The sequence below is a fragment of the Elephantulus edwardii genome, unplaced genomic scaffold, assembly GCF_000299155.1.
Source record: "Elephantulus edwardii isolate Elephantulus edwardi_28Jun2011 unplaced genomic scaffold, EleEdw1.0 scaffold00148, whole genome shotgun sequence".
Classification (NCBI taxonomy): Eukaryota; Metazoa; Chordata; class Mammalia; order Macroscelidea; family Macroscelididae; genus Elephantulus; species Elephantulus edwardii.
In genome coordinates this window covers 3,532,356-3,549,325 of record NW_006399898.1, presented here as the reverse complement: position 1 = coordinate 3,549,325, position 16,970 = coordinate 3,532,356, and the positions used below count along the sequence as shown (strand labels likewise).

The 16,970-nt window shown below is 60.0% G+C and overlaps 1 protein-coding gene across 1 annotated transcript in view; it reads right to left on the bottom strand.

The window, feature by feature from the left end:
- Window positions 1-16,970, bottom strand: part of NCOR2 (nuclear receptor corepressor 2) — a 120,889-nt gene that overhangs the window by 29,197 nt on the left and 74,722 nt on the right. The window contains exons 17-20 of the mRNA XM_006894688.1: window positions 14,583-14,725; window positions 5,054-5,201; window positions 4,137-4,187; window positions 1,259-1,889 (exon numbers count right to left, since the gene is read on the bottom strand). Coding sequence (XP_006894750.1) covers window positions 1,259-1,889; window positions 4,137-4,187; window positions 5,054-5,201; window positions 14,583-14,725 — 973 coding nt within the window. The remainder of the gene's footprint in view (window positions 1-1,258; window positions 1,890-4,136; window positions 4,188-5,053; window positions 5,202-14,582; window positions 14,726-16,970) is intronic.

Below are 16,970 nucleotides of genomic sequence, written 5' to 3'. Positions count from 1 at the left end.
CAGCGGGGCACCCCCAGATCTGTGCAGGCCACCTCCCACTCCACAGAGCGTGGCACCCCCAGATTTGTGCTCTGATTTTCACATGAACATTCTAGAAGCCTCCCGAGGGTGAATCACGGCCGAAGGACCCATCGGATGTGAAGGTCAGACCTCCCCCCCTTCTCCATCTGCCCGGAGCTTTTCCAAGACGTGAGAGGAGAAAAACAGACCACACTGTTTTCAGTCAAAACACGCGAGGTGCCTGGCGGCCAGCAGACAGACCGGGCCATCCAGATGGAGCGGGTGCAGGGAGGTCCGGCACCACCACACGCCGCCCTCGGCCGCCCAGATCGGCCCCGCGGGGACAGGCTTTGATCTGGGCGGGAACCAGGCAGACAAGGACAGCCAACCGTGGTTCAGGCCCCGGGTTCCCAGGGCTGGTGGCCAGGCACCATGCCAAGGGCAAGAACAGAGCCTGGGGGGGCAGGGACGGTGCTCAGGGAGGAAACCAGTACCCAGACAGGACACATGGGGCCTGTGGTCCTGCAGCCAGACTATGAGATCAGTGGCCAGGACCCACTGATGCCCACCTCCACACTGGGGTGCCTACATCCCACCCAACCACCCCTCAGTGACCACTCTGAATGTCCTCTGGCTTTGCCTTGCCCACTGTGGCCTGCTGGCATCAGACACGGGGTCCTGGCCACAGGCCTTGCGTAGACCCCTCCTCAGCCGGTGAGGGCCCTGCCTGGTGTGTGTCTGGCTCTGAGAAGGCTGCCCACCACTGCATGTCACCCCGAGAGCAGATGGGGTCCTGGCCACAGGCCTTGCGTAGACCCCTCCTCAGCCAATGAGGGCCCTGCCTGGCCTCTGCGAGTGCTGCCCATCAATATGTGTCACCCTGAGAGCAGACAGGGCCCAGGCCTTGTGCAGACCCCAGCCAGCAAGGGCCCTCTCTGGCCTGTGTGAAGGGTGCCCACCGCTGTGTGTCACCCCGGAAGCAGACGGGGCCCTGGTCACTGGCCCTGCGTAGACCCCACCCCAGCCAGCGAGCCCCCTGCCCGGCCTCTGCCCACCAATGGGTAGCATGCAGCCGAGAGCAGATAGAGTCCTGGCCACTGGCCTTGTGCAGACCCCTCCTCAGCCGGTGAGGACACGGCCTGGCGTCTGTGAGGGCAGAGAGAGTCCTGGTCACTGGCCCTGCACAGACCCCACCTGGCATCTGTGAGTTCCACCCACCGCGGTGTCACCCCGGGAGCAGACGGGGCGGCGGGCTCACCTGTTCTTCTCGCCTCCCTCGGTCTCGTCCACCTCGTCCGCGCTGCACGTGGCGCTCGAGTCGCTGTCCTGGGGGGCGCCGGTGGTCTTGGCCGGGGCGGGTTTGCTGCTGGGGCCGCTGCCTATACCGTCTTTCTTCTCGGTCTTCACGGTGCCCTCGGGCGCGGCCTCGGCGCTGCCCTCTGTGCCTGTGGCCCTGTCCGGGGCCTCCTCCTCCGCCTCCTCTTTGCACTCGACCTTGCACCTGACCGGCTCCTCTGCAGACACCTCCGCGGGGTCCTCCGTCTTCCCCACGTCCACCACCAGTTCCTCCGCCACAGGGGGCTTCTGTCCCTCCCCCTCCTCGGCTGGGGTGACGACGGTCTCGTCTTCCTTCTCCTCCTTGGGAGCAGCCACGGGGGCAGGAGGTGACGAGGGTGCCGGTGGGGGTGAGGGCACACCGGAGTCCTCGGGGGCTGGGGCGGGCTTGGTGGGAGCTGGGAGCTCCTCCGGCGGTGGGGTGGGCGGCGCAGGGGGTGGCCCATCAGCACCCGGGGCCGGTGGGGGCTTGGGGCCATTTGACCCAGCGTCTTTGGGGGCCTCCGTGCGTGGCGATGGGATGCTCTCCGTGTCAGAGCTGTTGTTGATGGCAACTGTGGGGAAAGCAGGGGTGGGTGAGGAGTGGGGGGCAGGTGTGGCCTTTCTGGAATCATCACTCTGATCCTGTGCACCCCAAGCCAGTGGACAGGCTACCTGGTGTTGCTGGAGCCACCCGAGTGCAAGAGAGCCCAGCCTGGGGACCCTCTCCCAAGGAGGCCCCTGCCCAGCAGACCCTACTCTCCACACAGCAGCTCAGAGCCTGGTCACCTCTGAGGCGGCGGGTCTGGGGCTCTGGGCCCAGGCCTTACTCTGGGTCTGCACACTTCCACCTGAGCTGTCACCTGGTTCTATGCCCTGCTGGCTGCAGGCACATGGGAACTTTCAGCCTGTTTCCCCATCTGTAGAATGGGAGAGCAACCATCCCCCCTCCCCGGGTGATTAAGGCACTGATTGGGTGGCACGGGGCAGAGGGTGAAGGGCACCATCATCATGGTGCAGGGAAGCGGGGACAGGAGCTGGTGAGCGGCCTGTGTGAGGGCACACGGCCAGGCATTCACAAACACCCAGGTGCTACTGTGGGGGCCCCGGCACGTGGAGCCTAGGAACTCGAGCACCCTCCTTAACACTGGTGGGCCTCACCCAATCAGCCGAAAGCCATGAGTATTAAATGAATGCGCTTTCTGGACCAGGAACCCTGCATCAAGACTGTCAGCTGACCTCTGAGATCCCAGTCTGCTGCCTGCCCCACACCTGCCTGCCCCACAGTCTCCTGAGCCACTTCACCTCCCTATCTGCCCACTGTGGGCCCTGTTCCCCTTGAGAACCTGCAAGCTGCAGCCTCCTTCTCCCAGAGCCCCGCAAAGCAGGGGGCACAGTAAGTGCTGAACAAAGGGTGTCCATATACAGCAGGTACAAATAAATGCTATGTGGTACACGTCAGATGTGTAACAGGTACAGGCCGAACAGGTGTATCCCTGGTACACAGCAAGCCCCGAATGAAGGCGTGTGTCCAGATACAGCAGATGCCAAGTAAGTGCACCAGTGTGTGAACACAGACTGAAGGAACATGCTAGGAACACATCAGGTGCAAAATAAGTGCTTCCCAGTACACCAGTGTATAGTGAGCACAAACTAAACAAGTGTGTCTGGTACACAGCAGGTGCACTGTAAGTGCTGACTGAGGAGTTTGTGTTCAGTATACAGCAGGCGCACTACAGGTGCTGACTGAGAGTGTGTATCTGGAACACAGCAGGTTTACTGTAAGTGCTGACTGTGTGCCTGGTATACAGCAGGTGTACTATAGTATGTGTCTGTATACAGTAAGTGTACTGTAAGTGCTAAATGAAGAGTGTGTGTATCTGGACTAGAGCAGGTGCACTATAGATGCTGTGTGTCTGGTACACAGCAGGTACACTATAGGTGCCAACTGAGGGTGTGTCTGGTATACAGCAGGTGTACTATAGGTGCTGACTGAAGAGTGAGTGTCTGGTAAACAGCAGGTGTCCTGTAGTGCTGACTAAGTGTGTGTCTGGTACACAGCAGGTGCACTATAGGTGCTGACTGAGGAGCGAGTGTCTGGTATACAGCAGGTGTCCTGTAAGTGATGACTGAATGTGTGCCTGGTACACAGCAGGTGTACTATAAATGCTGACTGAATGTGTGTCTGGTACAGAGTAGGTGCACTACAGGTGCTGACTGAGGGGCATGTGTCCGGTATATAGCAGGTGTACTATAAACGCTGACTGAATGTGCGTCTGGTACACAGTAGGTGCACTATAGGTGCTGACTGAGAAGCGTGTATCTGGCACATAGTAGGTGCCCTATAGTTGCTAACTGAGGAGCAAGTGTCCAGTATACAGCAGGTGTACTACAAACGCTGGCTGAATGTGTGTCTGGTACACAGTAGGTGCACTATAGGTGCTGACTGAGGAGCGTGTGTCTGGAATACAGCAGGTGTCCTTAAGTGCTGGCTGAGCAGCGTGTCCAGAGCTGGAGGGGTCAAGGGTGGGTTCAGGGCCCAGTTCAGAAGCCACCTCGTGACGCTGTGAGCCTCGATACCCCTCCTCTGTGACGTGAGGCCAGTGACACCCCCCTGCGCTGCTGTGGGGACCGGAGCTGGGGGTCATGAGAACAGCAGTGGAAATGCACAGAAGTGCAGGGCTGGGAGCGAGGCAGGGGACGGACAGAGAGCTTGAGGGGCCCGGGCAGCGGGGCATCAGCATGAATGAACGGGAGCAAGAGGCAGAGGCCCGCAGCCTCCAGCTGGCCCTCCCCCAGCCCCCGGCCAGCCCCATCCGTACCTGGGGCACTGCAGTCCCCTCTGGGCACCTCACTCCCAGAGGCGTGCAAGGCTGGAAGAAGTCAGACAAGAGTTAGCGGCAGGCAGGTGGCAGGTCAGAAGAGGGGGGTCAGGAGAGGAGGCAGGAGGCGAGGGAGCAGGTGGGCAGGTCTGGGGGCCGCAGGCAGCAGTGGGCACCTGTGACCATGTCCACGGATTGCTTCCCCATCCCAGGTCCTGTAGGACCCCAGATGAGCCGGGATGCTGGTAATCTGGTCTGTTCAAGGTCAACCCACCAGCGGACGATGTGGAGGGGGTTGGGTGGGCATGAAGTGACATGCTTGGTGGGGGACAGCTGGCCTCAGGAGTGGGCAAGGCTAGAGGGTGAGGTCCTTGGAGGGGTTCAGCACATATGCCCCTCAGACAGAACCAGGCTACAGGGGCCACTGTGACCCCAAACCTCAGCCTTCCTCCATGACTAAGGAGAGACTTTTCCTTACAGAAACCAAGGGGGCTGCACACTGCCCTGCTCAGCGCCCACACACACGCCCCTTCACCCTGCTGACCTCTCAAAGCACCCGAGGACGCTGAGGCCACACTCCAGAGGGTAGAGGCGTAAGTGTGACTCCAGGTCCATTCCAACCTGACCACGGCCTCAGCCACACCCCCCCTCAGCTGGGCTCCTCCCCAGGCCACAGGGACCCTAAGCCACACTCCCCCATTAGCCATGCTGACCCCTCCACACAGCGCTCAGGAGACCGGCACCCAGGCCCTTCTCTGTCCACCACTCTGCCTGAGCCTCAAAGTGGGGAGTCAGTGGCAGCTCTTGTGCGCCTGCTCCAAGGGTTCTCCAGTCACCCCAGCACCTGACACCGCACAGGGACCTCACCCTCCACCCCTCTCTCCCAAGGCCTCGAGGTGTTGACCCGACAGCCTCACCTTCGGCCTCCTCAGCCATCTCCTCCTCGTTCCCGCTCACGCCCGACACCTCCATCTCCTCGTCCTCCACCACCGGCGGGAAGGTGGTCTCCTCGCTGGTCGCGGCCGGAGCCTTCTTCTTCTTCCTCCGGGCGTTCCTCTCCTTCTCCTGGGGCACAGGGACAGTGGGGGTCAGTGCCCGATCTGGGCAACCAGCCCAGGCCTGGCCACTGCCATGGAGGGCAGTGACCTCGGCCACATGGCAGACCTCCTTCGCTGCTGCAGTGGCCAATCACACCAATGGCTATTTTTACTGGGGCCTTTACTCTCTCACCGAGTCCCTAACACGCCCTGGACGAAGTCCAGCCATCTGCCCGTGGCCCTGACACCCTCCTGGGGCAGCTGGGCACCTGCCCCTACCTGTGGTCCCTCAGGGAGGCATTCCTAGAGGGTGACTTCCTCGCACATGAGGAATGAATGAACCAACGTGCCTTTCTCTGTCCCTTCTTGTCTGTCCCTCAGAGGTCAGCTCTGTGGGCCAGGTCCCTGGCCTTGCAGGTCTGCTAGTCAGACCAGTAACATACATGTAAGGAGAGGGTGACAGACCTGAGAAGGGCACCTGACAAGGGGGTGTGCAAGGCGGGCAGTGCGGCAGGGGGTGGGCAGCCTGTGCCATGGCCCGAGACAGGAGCTCGGGGGTGTGTCCGAGGGCCACTTCCCCCGTCTGGGCCCCAGGCCGTCCCATGGGGCAGCTTTGTCCACCTCAATGGGCCTTGTGGTCCAGGAGGGCAGGGAAGATGTCATGGGGTCCCTGTGCCCCTTGCCGAGGCAGGCTTAAGTCCATACTTGCAGAGACTGCAAAAAAGGGGCCTTGGGTCTGAGGAGGGTTGGAGTGAGTCGGCTGGGGGTCTTGGGGTGACTGGGGTCCTCAAGTTACTAAGAGATTTTCCATCCAGATATGACAGGTGTGACAGGAGGGTATCAAGTACAGAGAGGACCCCCACCGCTCTCGGTGCTACTAGTCCCTGGCTCCTCAGGTCCCCAGAAAAGAGCTCCCCGCCCCCCACAACGCAGCCCAGCCCAGCTCTGAAGAGAGGGTATCTCACCTCCAGCCATCACAGGTCCTGACCACCGACCTCACACACATAGCCAGACTGACAACCAGCCCATGGGGAGCAGGGGGCCTCCTGCTCCAAACACTCAGTGTCCCGACCCTCAGGTCCCCAAGACCCCACTCCCCTACCCCCCGCAGGCCTTGTTCGAGGTAAACATGATATCTGGGTCACAGCACATGGACACAGAGAGGGAAGGGACATCCCTGTCCCACCTGCTGCTGGCAGGTCTGTCCCCAGCCCCGCCTGGCCATTCCATGTACCCACCCCTGCCCCAAACCCCAAGCTTCCTCTGGGAGCCTGGCTCTGGCCTCACAGGCGCAAGAAAGTGGTACGGCTGTGGCTTCTGTGGGTGCGGCCCAGGGATCCCCCTTCTTCCCCAATCTATTTTTAGCAGACGGGACGCTCTCACTGAGGGCTGGGTGAGAGGCCTCTGGCTGGGAGGGGAGCTGGGCGGGCACGGTGAGCTGCACAGGCAACAGGACTGTCTGGGGGGAGTGGGGAGCCCACACCCCAAGATGTGAGGCCTTCCCAGAGATGCTGAGATCTGAGAGGCCGAGTGCTCCAAGATTCAAGCTCCCCTCAATACTCATGAGGGCTCCTAGGAGGGCCCCCAAGATGCAAGCCCCCCAAGACTTGAAGGCCTTCAGGAAGGCCCCCCCGAGACTCAAGGATCCTCAAACTCAAAGGTCCCTAAGGGGACCCCAAGACCCACAAGCTAAGCACAGAGGGATGAGGTCAACAGGTGGGACCCTTCCCTTTCCTCCAGGCTGAGGATTAGAGTTGGGGAGCTACACTCTGGCAGCTGTCAGGTGTGCGCATGGGACAGAGAGAGACACTGCAGTGCCCTCAGTTACAGGCCCCCATGAAGCAGTGCTGCGTGCCAACGACCTTAGTGAGACTGGAGGAGGGGGACTTCACTACACGTGCTCTGGGCCTACTGTCAGGACGGGCCTACCCCTGGAGGACATCAGCTGAGCACAGTGACTGCAGCAATGGGCAGCAGAGAGCCTGAGGCTGCCAGGATCAGGCAGGGCTGTCCCTGGGTCACCATGAGTCGGGGGTGGGGGAGACGACTGGTGGTGCAGGCTGGTAAGTGTTAACCAAAATCGCCACTGTACTGAACTGGGCAGCTGATCTGCAAGAGAAAAGCCCTGGTGTCAGGCGTCCTCAGTGATGACAGCCATGGACACCCTCTGCGCTGACCCCCGCGGTCACCAGGAATCCCACTCAGTGGCGGTGGATTTTCTGATTTGGCGACACAGTGGTCATGTGCGTGGTTGCCGAGTGGCTGTGAGGACCACAAGACAGAGGGAAAAAAAGACTCAGGATCTACTCCACAAAGCCTGCTGTCGATTCAAGCACGACTCAGTGACCCGATGAGGTGCAGACGCCTCCTGGCCTAGCCGGTGCCAGCCTCACCAGCTCCTACCCCCTGGAGCCCACCGCTGCAGTCGCCGTGTCATCGGGCTGGAGGTCGACCTCTTTTACTGACCCTCCACGGAGCGTGATGTCCTTCCCCGAGGAATAACCCTGCCGAACGACACACTCTAGGCACGAGAGAGACACCTGCCATGCTTCTCCCTGGGGAGCACGCTCACCCCCCCACCTTCTTCAAGACACAGCTGTCCGCTCTACGGGCGTCCTGGACAAAAAACCCCGGGGCGACTCTACTGTCTCATGAGGGGTCGTTAAGGGCCGGCCAGTGCAGCCAGGGATTCACTCACTGAGTCCACACGGCTGCGGCCAGGATGTGCCCTCCCCCCCAGCCTAAGGGTACCCACAGCCGGACGCCAGCTCCCAGCCACCTCTCTTACACCACCTCATCGTCCAGCCTCCAGAGCACTGCCCCCTCCATACCCACATGGGTCCCTCACTTCCTCAGCTCTGTCAAAAGTCACCTTCTCAGACGTCTGCCTTCTCTGCCCAGCTGTCACTGTCACTGTCACCTGGACTCTGACAGCGACGCCGCAGGACAGAACAGGCTGTTCTACAAGGTTTCAGGCGACGACCAGTTCTCTTTTCCCACAGAGAGGCCAGTGGGATTGAACTGGTGACCTTCTTAGCAACAGAGTGCAAGTGTTCCACCACTGTACCACCAGGGCTGCAACTTGGATTACTCAAACCCCCACTAATAGCACTTCTAGTGCTACTAACACTAAGACTGCTGCTGTCAGAGGGGACCCTGACTCCCAGCGGGGCTGCGGGGCAGAGGGGACCCTGACTCCCAGTGGGCCAGAGCAGACACTGACTCTCAGCAGCTTCATGGGGCAAAGGGGACCCTGATTCCCAGTGGACAGACCCTGACTAACAGCGGCCCCGTGGGGCAGAAGAGACCTGCCTGGAGCCCTCGGCAGGCTGTCTACAAGCAGGCAGTCCCAGCATCGTCCCTCAGGCTGGAGGGCTTCAATTGCCAGTGGTCAGCCACTGCCCCCAGATTCCCCTCTTCGGTGCCAGCCTCGTCCCACTGGCCAGGCTCGCCCACCCCATCCATCACATCTGCCTCGTTCATCATCGCGCCTCGGTCTAAGCCTGTGCGGACTCCTCTCACGCAGAGCAGCCAGCGTCCCGAGCAGGGCGGGTCCTCTGTCCACACCTACCTTCCTGCAGCACCTGGCACCGACAGGCACAGACACCCAGAGGAACAGGCACCTGCCCGAGACCATGGAGGACTGCAGGCAGGGAGGGCTGGGCCCCTGACCGCCAAGGCACTTTGTGCGGGCAGACCTTTGCAGCCTGAGGTAGGGGTCACAGCAGAGGCCTGGAATTCCAGCGTGTAACGCGGAGGGGAGGCAACCTTGGAGGCACTGAAGCCAAATGTTACGTAATGCTCTGCCTGCCCACTGGCCTCCTGCTGACGCTGACCTGGCCCACGGGAGGAAGAGGATGTCGCCGCCCTCCCCCCGTGTCTCCCTGTGCTCCAGACGGGACCAGAGTGCAGAGTGACAGGAGAGGGAGGTCATCAAGTGTGGCAGCATCTCGGGCCACTGCTTGAATACTCCAGTGACAGAGGGCTCATTCCTGCACAGAGGATGGACGTCCTCAGCTGTCCCCTGCTGCCCCTGCCTTTCCCGCCTGTGACTCCGTGGCCACCTATCACCTCCGTCAGCCCAAGTGCCGTCCTGCTGTCCTGTAAGCATCCTGCCTTCCTGCTAACCCCCACCCACCACTTTGCTGAGCCGTCACTGTCCTCCGTCAGCCCTGTCGGCACCCTGCCCCCGCCCCCGCTACCCCACTGGCCTGGCCAGTCACCTGCCAGAGCTCAGTCAGGGGTCCGTTCCTGGGCTCACAGACCTGGGGTGACACCTGCCGTTCACGTAAGAAGTTCAAGCTCAGGGCCTGCAGGGCACCCGAGCTGTGCTCTGTGGCCTTCCAGGAGCAGTCAATAAAGGCACACATGGGAGGGCCACATGCCATCCTCAACACAGGCTCACTTCCTCTTCATGACACCCCTGGAGACACGGAGGCCAGAAAGGCCCTGGAAACAAGCCCATATTACAGAGCAGAAGACTGAGGCCTCGGGCTGCACAGCCAGAAAAAAAAACACACCCATCTCAGCATTCCCAGAGCCCTGCTCTGTCCTCAAGGCTGACCCCAATCGAGTTATCAATAATCAGTCAGCTAGCCGCTATAGGAGCCAATGTATATAGGCTCAGGGGCACAGGGGGCCTCAGCTCTAGCCATGGGGTCCCCACCGTTAGCACCATCTCATGCCTTATCATCCAAGGTTACTATGTTCTTCGTACAGGAGGGGAAACCGAGGCCGAGAAGGGACCAGCCACATCTGAGATACCACAGAGAATAAAAGTGCCGGGGCCTGGACTTGAACCCAAGTCTCCTGAGCATGAGCCTTGTTTTTAACCCTCAGCATGGCTGCTGCCTCAGTGCATCTGAGAGGATTCCTAAGATACTGAGGAGGGTCGGTGGCTCCCCACAGGAACAGCAGCGGGGTCAGCGGCAGAGCAGCGGGGGTCAGCGGCAGAGCAGCGGGGGTCAGCAGGGGTCAGTGGCAGGAGCTACGCCACCAGGAGTGGAGGTGGGAGCCACGACTGTGGTTGTTCTGTGCCTGAGTCGATGACAACTTCCAGCGACCCGACCAACAAGGGCTCTGAATCCTGCCCTATCCGGAGCCAATCTCATCGTCTCTGACACACCTGCCCCTATGGTCACAGTCACTGTGTCAATCCCTCCCAGCCAGCGTCTCCCTCTCCTGTGCTGACCTCTCCACCCTCCCAAAGCATGATGTCCTCCTCCAAGGACGGGTCTCTCCTGGTGACAAGCCCAAAGTATGTGAGACAGAGCTTCCAAAGAATTAGGCAGCACATCACTCTGAGGAACCGCGTCATGTCTGCATGTAACGACAGCTGCCGGAGTCCCTGACACTGCTGTCACAGTAGCAACGGCGGCAGTAACAGGACGGGTCAAACGAGTCTAGTGACTCCGAGGGACATCCTGGTGGCAGCTGCGGCAGAGGTCGCAGTGACAGTAACAACATGGTCCTGCCGGAGTTAGGAACAGTAAGTGGACGGAACACTGTCAGGGCAGGACACTTCATAGCAGTGTTGTAATAACACGTAAACGGTTGCAGCACTGGCGGGTGGGGTCGCAGTCAGAGTGACAGATGCTGGAACAGTGTGTAGATGAGCAGTGGTTATAACGACAGTAGCAGTAAGAGGTGTAGCAATGGTAGCACTTGCAGTAGAAGCACTACAACAAATGCAGCACCAACCACAGTATTAAGTGTTGCAATAGTATTAGTTGTTGTTGTTGATTGCTGTTGAGTCGTGTGCGACTCATAGCAATTCTATGAACAAAAGACCTAATGTGTTTCCATAACTATGGTCATTTCTCCAAGTTTCCAGAGGCTTATGGTTTAGGATGTGGGATGCCACTCCTGCTTCCAAACAGAGACGTAGGTCTACCCCTAGACCTAGCCCTAACCCAAGACGGAGACCTAGGTCTAGCCCTAGCCCTAAGCCTAGCTCTAACCCTAACCCTAACCCTAACCCATGAATAAAAGACCTAATGTTTTTCCGTAACTGTTGTCATTTCTCCAAGTTCCTAGAATTTCCAAAGGCTTATTATGGTTTAGGAAGTGGATGCCACTCCTGCTTCCAAACCTGTTTTACAACTGGGGGCTCCACCAAACACTGTCCACACTGGGAAACCATTCCGGTATTTGCTACCCCAATGGCACAACGTTCAGCGTCACAGCAAACCCAGTTTACATCATTATAGCACATCGACAAGGAGGGATGTGCAAAGTGGAAGAATGTTCCTCCAGATAGAACAGCACTAATCTCATTTAGCAGTGGTTTAAGGGCTGTTGAGTCGAACACAACTGAGAGTAAGCTTTGCACAAAAGGCCTGAAGTCTGTTCTAGCACTAACATCATTCAGTACTGGTAGATATCGTAACAGGGGCTGCTGGCAGTAATTGTACAAAGTGCAACAGGAAGAGGGCAGGTGCTGTCAGCGCTGGACGCAGTAGTGCTTTAATAAGGGCTACGGTTACAGACACAGCACTGGTGGTTAGTGTTGCACCTGCAGGGTGACTACACGCCATGGCAGAGGCTGCTGAACTAGCCAGGCGGCAGAAGTCACAGCGGCAGGACTGAAGGGAAAGGAGGCCCGAGCCACGGGCAGCAGGAGGACGGTGGACACAGTTCTAAATGCAGCTGCCGCCCCAGGGGGGCAGTTAACTGTTTCAGTTGTGCTAACGACAGCAGGGGTCACTAACGCCGCAGCGGTCCGTTCAAGTAAGCCAGTGGTAACAGCAGCAGGTGTGCTGCAGGCGTGGCTGCTGCCGCCGCAGTGGTAGCAATGGTGAGGGCTGTGGCAGTAGGTGGAGGAGAACCGGGACTGGCAGCGGAGGCAGGAGACGGGACGATGGCACCAGCGTCGTGGCTGACGCTGCAGCTGGGGCACTTGGTGTCACAACCGAGCTCGCTGCTGCAGTCCTGGCAGCGGGGATCCTAATGGGACAGAAGCAACCTGCTCTCTTCATAATCACAGTCACTGGAACAGCTGGGCTGTTGCTATCATAGTTGTAGTAGAAACAGTAAGGAGGTAGAAACAGTAACTGAAGTAGAAACAGTAACTGAAGTAGAAACAGTAACCTGAAGTAGAAACAGTAACCTGAAGTAGAAACAGTAACCTGAAGTAGAAACAGTAATGAAGTGGGATCAGAAATAAACAATAGGGGGCGCAGTAGTTGCGATGTGTGTGCAGTGACGATGTCCCTGCTGCAGGGACGGCATGTGAGTGTAGTGGCTGTTGCTGGAGTAGCTTTAGGGGTAGAAGCAGCAGCAGCAGTGATACTTGCAGTGGCGGATGGAGTGCAGTGGCTGATGCTGTAAGCGCTGTAAGGGGGGGGGAGCAGAAGCAGCAGGGACACGTGCAGTGGCGGTGTCTCTCCTGCAGGAGGGGAGATCAGTGGGGCCGGGAGTCAATGGAGCAGCCATGCCGCTGCCAAAGGAGCAGCAGGAGTAAGAGGGGTCGGAGCAGAGTGTCGGCTCCAGGAACAGGTGTAGTAACTGGCAGCACTTAACAACAGTGCCAGTGGTGCTGCTATGGGAGTCGCTGAGGCAGATAGAGTGGCGGCAGCGAGGGCGGGCACAGGACAGCCAGTGGTGGTCACGGACGGAGCAGGACTGTTGCTGCCGCCGGCGGAGCAAGTCAGCGGTAGGGCTTGCTGTGGTAACAGCTGCAGGGTAGACATGGTAGTGGGAGGGGAAGGGAAGAGTAGCAGTGAGGGTAGTAGACGGGACAGGAGTATTAATACTGGAGTACTAGGAGCAGGGGTAACCGGTGTGCTGGCAGTGTGTGCTTTAGTTAAGCTGCTTTTAGAGGCCGTAAGAGACACAGGATGCGGCGGTACTCAGTAGGAGGGGAAGAGTAGCAGTGAGGGTAGTAGACGGGACAGGAGTATTGATACGGGGGTAACAGGTGTCCCGGCAGGGTCTTTGCTGTGCTGATGGTAGTAAACAGACAGCGGGTGGGCAGTGGTACATGGCACAGAGGCTGGTGCGGTGCTGACAGCTCGAGCGGTAGCAGCAGCAGCAGAGGGAGGAGGAGGAGGAGGAGCACGGTGGGCCGTGCAGTAGTAACGGGAGGAGGAGGAGGAGGTGGTGCACCAGCAGCTGTGGCAGCCGGAGCAGGGAGGCCGGCCAGCCTCACCCCTGGGCACCGCCTCCCTGCCAGGAGCTTTCTAGGTTCCCGTTAACTCCTTCGGCACTCTCCACAACTCCTGCAGAAAAGTGCCACCTCTCTCCCACGGGCAACTGAGGTGTGGCAGGGAAGCCAGGGCCCAGGCCACACGGGTGTCCTTGGCACGCTGGGACCTGGCCTGCCCTCACCAAGCCTGAACACGCCATCAGCCTTGCTGGGCTTCTCGGGTACACGGGGCGCAGCAAGGGCCCCGGGGGGACTGGAGGATGTGGTCACCTCTAGGGATTATTAAGCCGGTTCCCTCTGAACACTCAATGCAGAATCTCCTTGCCCCCCAGGTAAGGATTGGGGCCTGGGAGGAGAGGGAGATGAGTGGAGAGAGAAGCAGGGGTGCAGGGGCAGAGTGAGGAGGGAGATGGGGAGCAGAAGAGTAAGATGACAGGGAATGGGGGGAAGTGAGGATGGAGGTCCCCCCAGGTCTAGGGGACACACAGTCCAGCCCCACTCCGACCCTGGGCACCCAGAGCCATCCATGACCATTCAGGCTGACGGGCTTCTGCCGAGGGTCCTAGCAGGAGCCAAGGCAGGATCTCGGTCGGCCCCTCCGAGCCCCTCACCTTAGACATCACGGTACCAGGGCAGGGGCCAGGGAAGACCACGGTGTGGAAGGACTTCCTGTCCAGAGATGAATGGGTGGGGTGGGGTGTGCCTCCACATGGGGTGCCAGCAGGATCCAGGGGACATGGAGCCCACCGTGCGGAGCGCACACAGGCCCTGGGGGCGCCAGGCATGTCCCGGGGGCACACGGCGCGGACCTCAGAGAGTGACGCACTAGCCGGGCCCCGCCAGTAAAATGCAGACAGACGCGCAAGTCCACACACCGAGAATGACGTAAAAGGCAGTCAGTCGGCCGCCTCCAGAGGGTCGAGGTTCCTGAGCTCCGAGCTGACTCCCTTCCCTCACATCTCTGCTCCCCCAAGACACACCCCTGACTTCCCACAGCCCTGGGCTGTGAGGTCATGCGGGAAGTGGCGTTGAGAGCACGTGGCCATGAGCCTCCAGCACTTCATTCCAAGGCCCTGACAGCGGTGGATCCGGCCGGCTGAGTCAGTGCCGGCCAGCGCCCGCCCCACACCCCGAGGGGCCTGCAGTGTCCACCCAGCCGGCCGCTCTCAGGAGGCCAAGGCCGAAGTGGGATGCTCCCGCCCAGCGAGCGGCAGCTGGGGCGTCCAGGGCACGATGCCCGCTGCTCGCCCGCAGGCCACTCACCATCTTCAGTTTGTGCTGCTGCAGGATGGCGTCCAGGTTCTGCCTCTTCTTATAGTTGAAGTAGAAGTTCTTACACTGTGACACGGTCTTGGAGCCCACCATGCGGGCGATGGCTGACCAGTTCCGGCCGTGCTCCAGGAGGCCTGTGGGCACAGAAGGGGCAGTGAGGGTGGGTGAGGCGCTGGGAGGACACCTGCTCAGTGGACCACAGGAGGCCCTGGACTCCAGGCCTGGCCCTGGGTCCTGTAAAGTAAGATGGTCTAGTCTATGGGGACAGTGGCAGGTGTGCCTTTCTCTGAACGCACCCCTCAAGGCTGGGGTCCCTCATTCAGGAGCAGGACACAGGCCCGCCTGGCCAGCTCCCCACCTCTCAGACTGGGCAGAAGGCCAAATGAGAGAGCCGTCACTGAAGTGGACTTGCAGCTGCAGAAGAGGCCTCGAGAGACGGCTGTTTTCCGGCCACGCCGGCCCAGAGAGGAAGGAGAGTGATTGGGGGGCTGGGGCTTGCACCCAGCTTAGTGGGGGCCCCCAGCTCACTCATCAGACTCAATGTCAGTGGCACGGTGTGGACCTGCCATGAATCACTTTATTTCCTGAGGTTCTCTGGACCGCTCCTCTCACGAGGAGAAACACTGAGGACCCCAACAAGTTCCCTCCATCCCTGTGAGCTCAGGCACACCCCTCCCGCCGCCCCCAGCTTCTATTTTCAAAGCCGCAAATCCTGGGCTCAGCAAAAAGGCGGCCCCGGCCTGGTCACTAGGCATCACCTCAGGAGCCGGGTCTCCGGCCATCTGCCCACAGAGCAGCCAGCACGCACAGACACACACGGGCACATGTGCTCACGCGTGCATCACACACAAGTGTGAACACACACATGCATACAGACACGTGCAGACACACACACACGCACTGTCTCGCCAGTGGCATGACCTTGTTCAGGCCCGGGAAGGTTCCCTCAGAGGAAGGTCACCATGCGCTCCGGTTCAGGAAGGAGTCCCAGCCCTGCGCCCCCACCCCCACCTCCCGACTTGAATAGATTTCCCGTGAGGGAGTTCTGGGCCATTCTCCTTGAATCAAATTAAGCCCCATGCAATTGTGCAGGGGAGGGGACCTGAGAAGTAGCAGTCTGTCTCAGATTCCCATTCATTCATTTGTTCTAACCATCCTTCTGTCCGTCCATCCATCCATACATCCATTCACACATCTGCCAACAGCCTGTTGTGTGCACAAGCTCCGAACAGAAATAACAGCGGCGTGATCAACATCAACAAGCGGCCACGTCACACCGAGTGACACAGGTTTACAGAGCCTTCCAGAGAGACACGATTCTGCTGGCCCTGGTCCCCTTGTCTTCTCACTGCCAATTCCCTCATCTCGGGGACAGGGACACTGGGGCTCGGGGGTCACACAGGCGCCCAGGAGGGGCCCAGTGAGAGGGGGTGGCAGCTTGTCCACCTGCTCGCCTGCGGTGCCCAGGGCCACGTGGCGTGGTGGCTGGCTCCTCAGGGTTCCTCAAGGACAAGGCGGAAGGGGAGGGCCGGCGCAGGACCGAGTGTAACCCAGGCCCTGACCTTTCCCTCTGCAGAGCCGGCAGCAGCTGCCACACGCAGGGAGCCAGGCCACCGTGGAGGACAGGGACACACGTTTATTTATATTTTCCCTCACCGGGGCCAAGAAAACCTGGCAAGGAGGCTGGCCAGGGCACAGACACAGCTCCCTGGGAGGGGGGCGGTTCTCCCATCTGGGGTGGCCCGCCCCAGGGGACAGTGACATTTCCAAACTACATAAACAAATAAGGAAGTGGCTCTGAGTCCCAGGCCGAGGTAGGAGCAACTAGACTGGTGAATGGGGGTCCCCGGCCTGTCCTGAAACAAGGGGCTACGGAGGGAGTACTGGGCTGAGGGGTCAGATGACCTGCAAAGAATGGATTCTTACACTGAAGGACTCCCTCTGCCCCGAGCCTCGGTTTCCTCAAGTGTCTGGAGGGCGGGGGTGGAGTCTCCACTACAACTAGAGACACAGGGGTCATCAACTGAGGTGACCTGGGGGGACACCTTAAGCTCTTGAGACCTTCCCAACCTCAAAAACAAGCAGCGCCCCCTCCTCCCAGGAACATGGGAGGGCACGGCTAGGGATCTGGCGGGAATAGGGGGCCACCTCCCGGGGTCCTGCTCCCAGAGTCAGGCAGCCTTCACTCTGCGCCCCGGGCGCCCCTGTCACCAGTTCCCACTGCCCTGGGCCCCCAGAGGCCACGCACTCACATCCTCTCATCCACGACTCCCCCTCGGCCAAGTTTTCCGGAAACATACGGCTGAAGGATGCTCCCGGCCCGGCGGGAGCGGCGAGAGGCACGGGCTGGCGGCTCTGCCCGGCCCTGGCGGCGTCTGC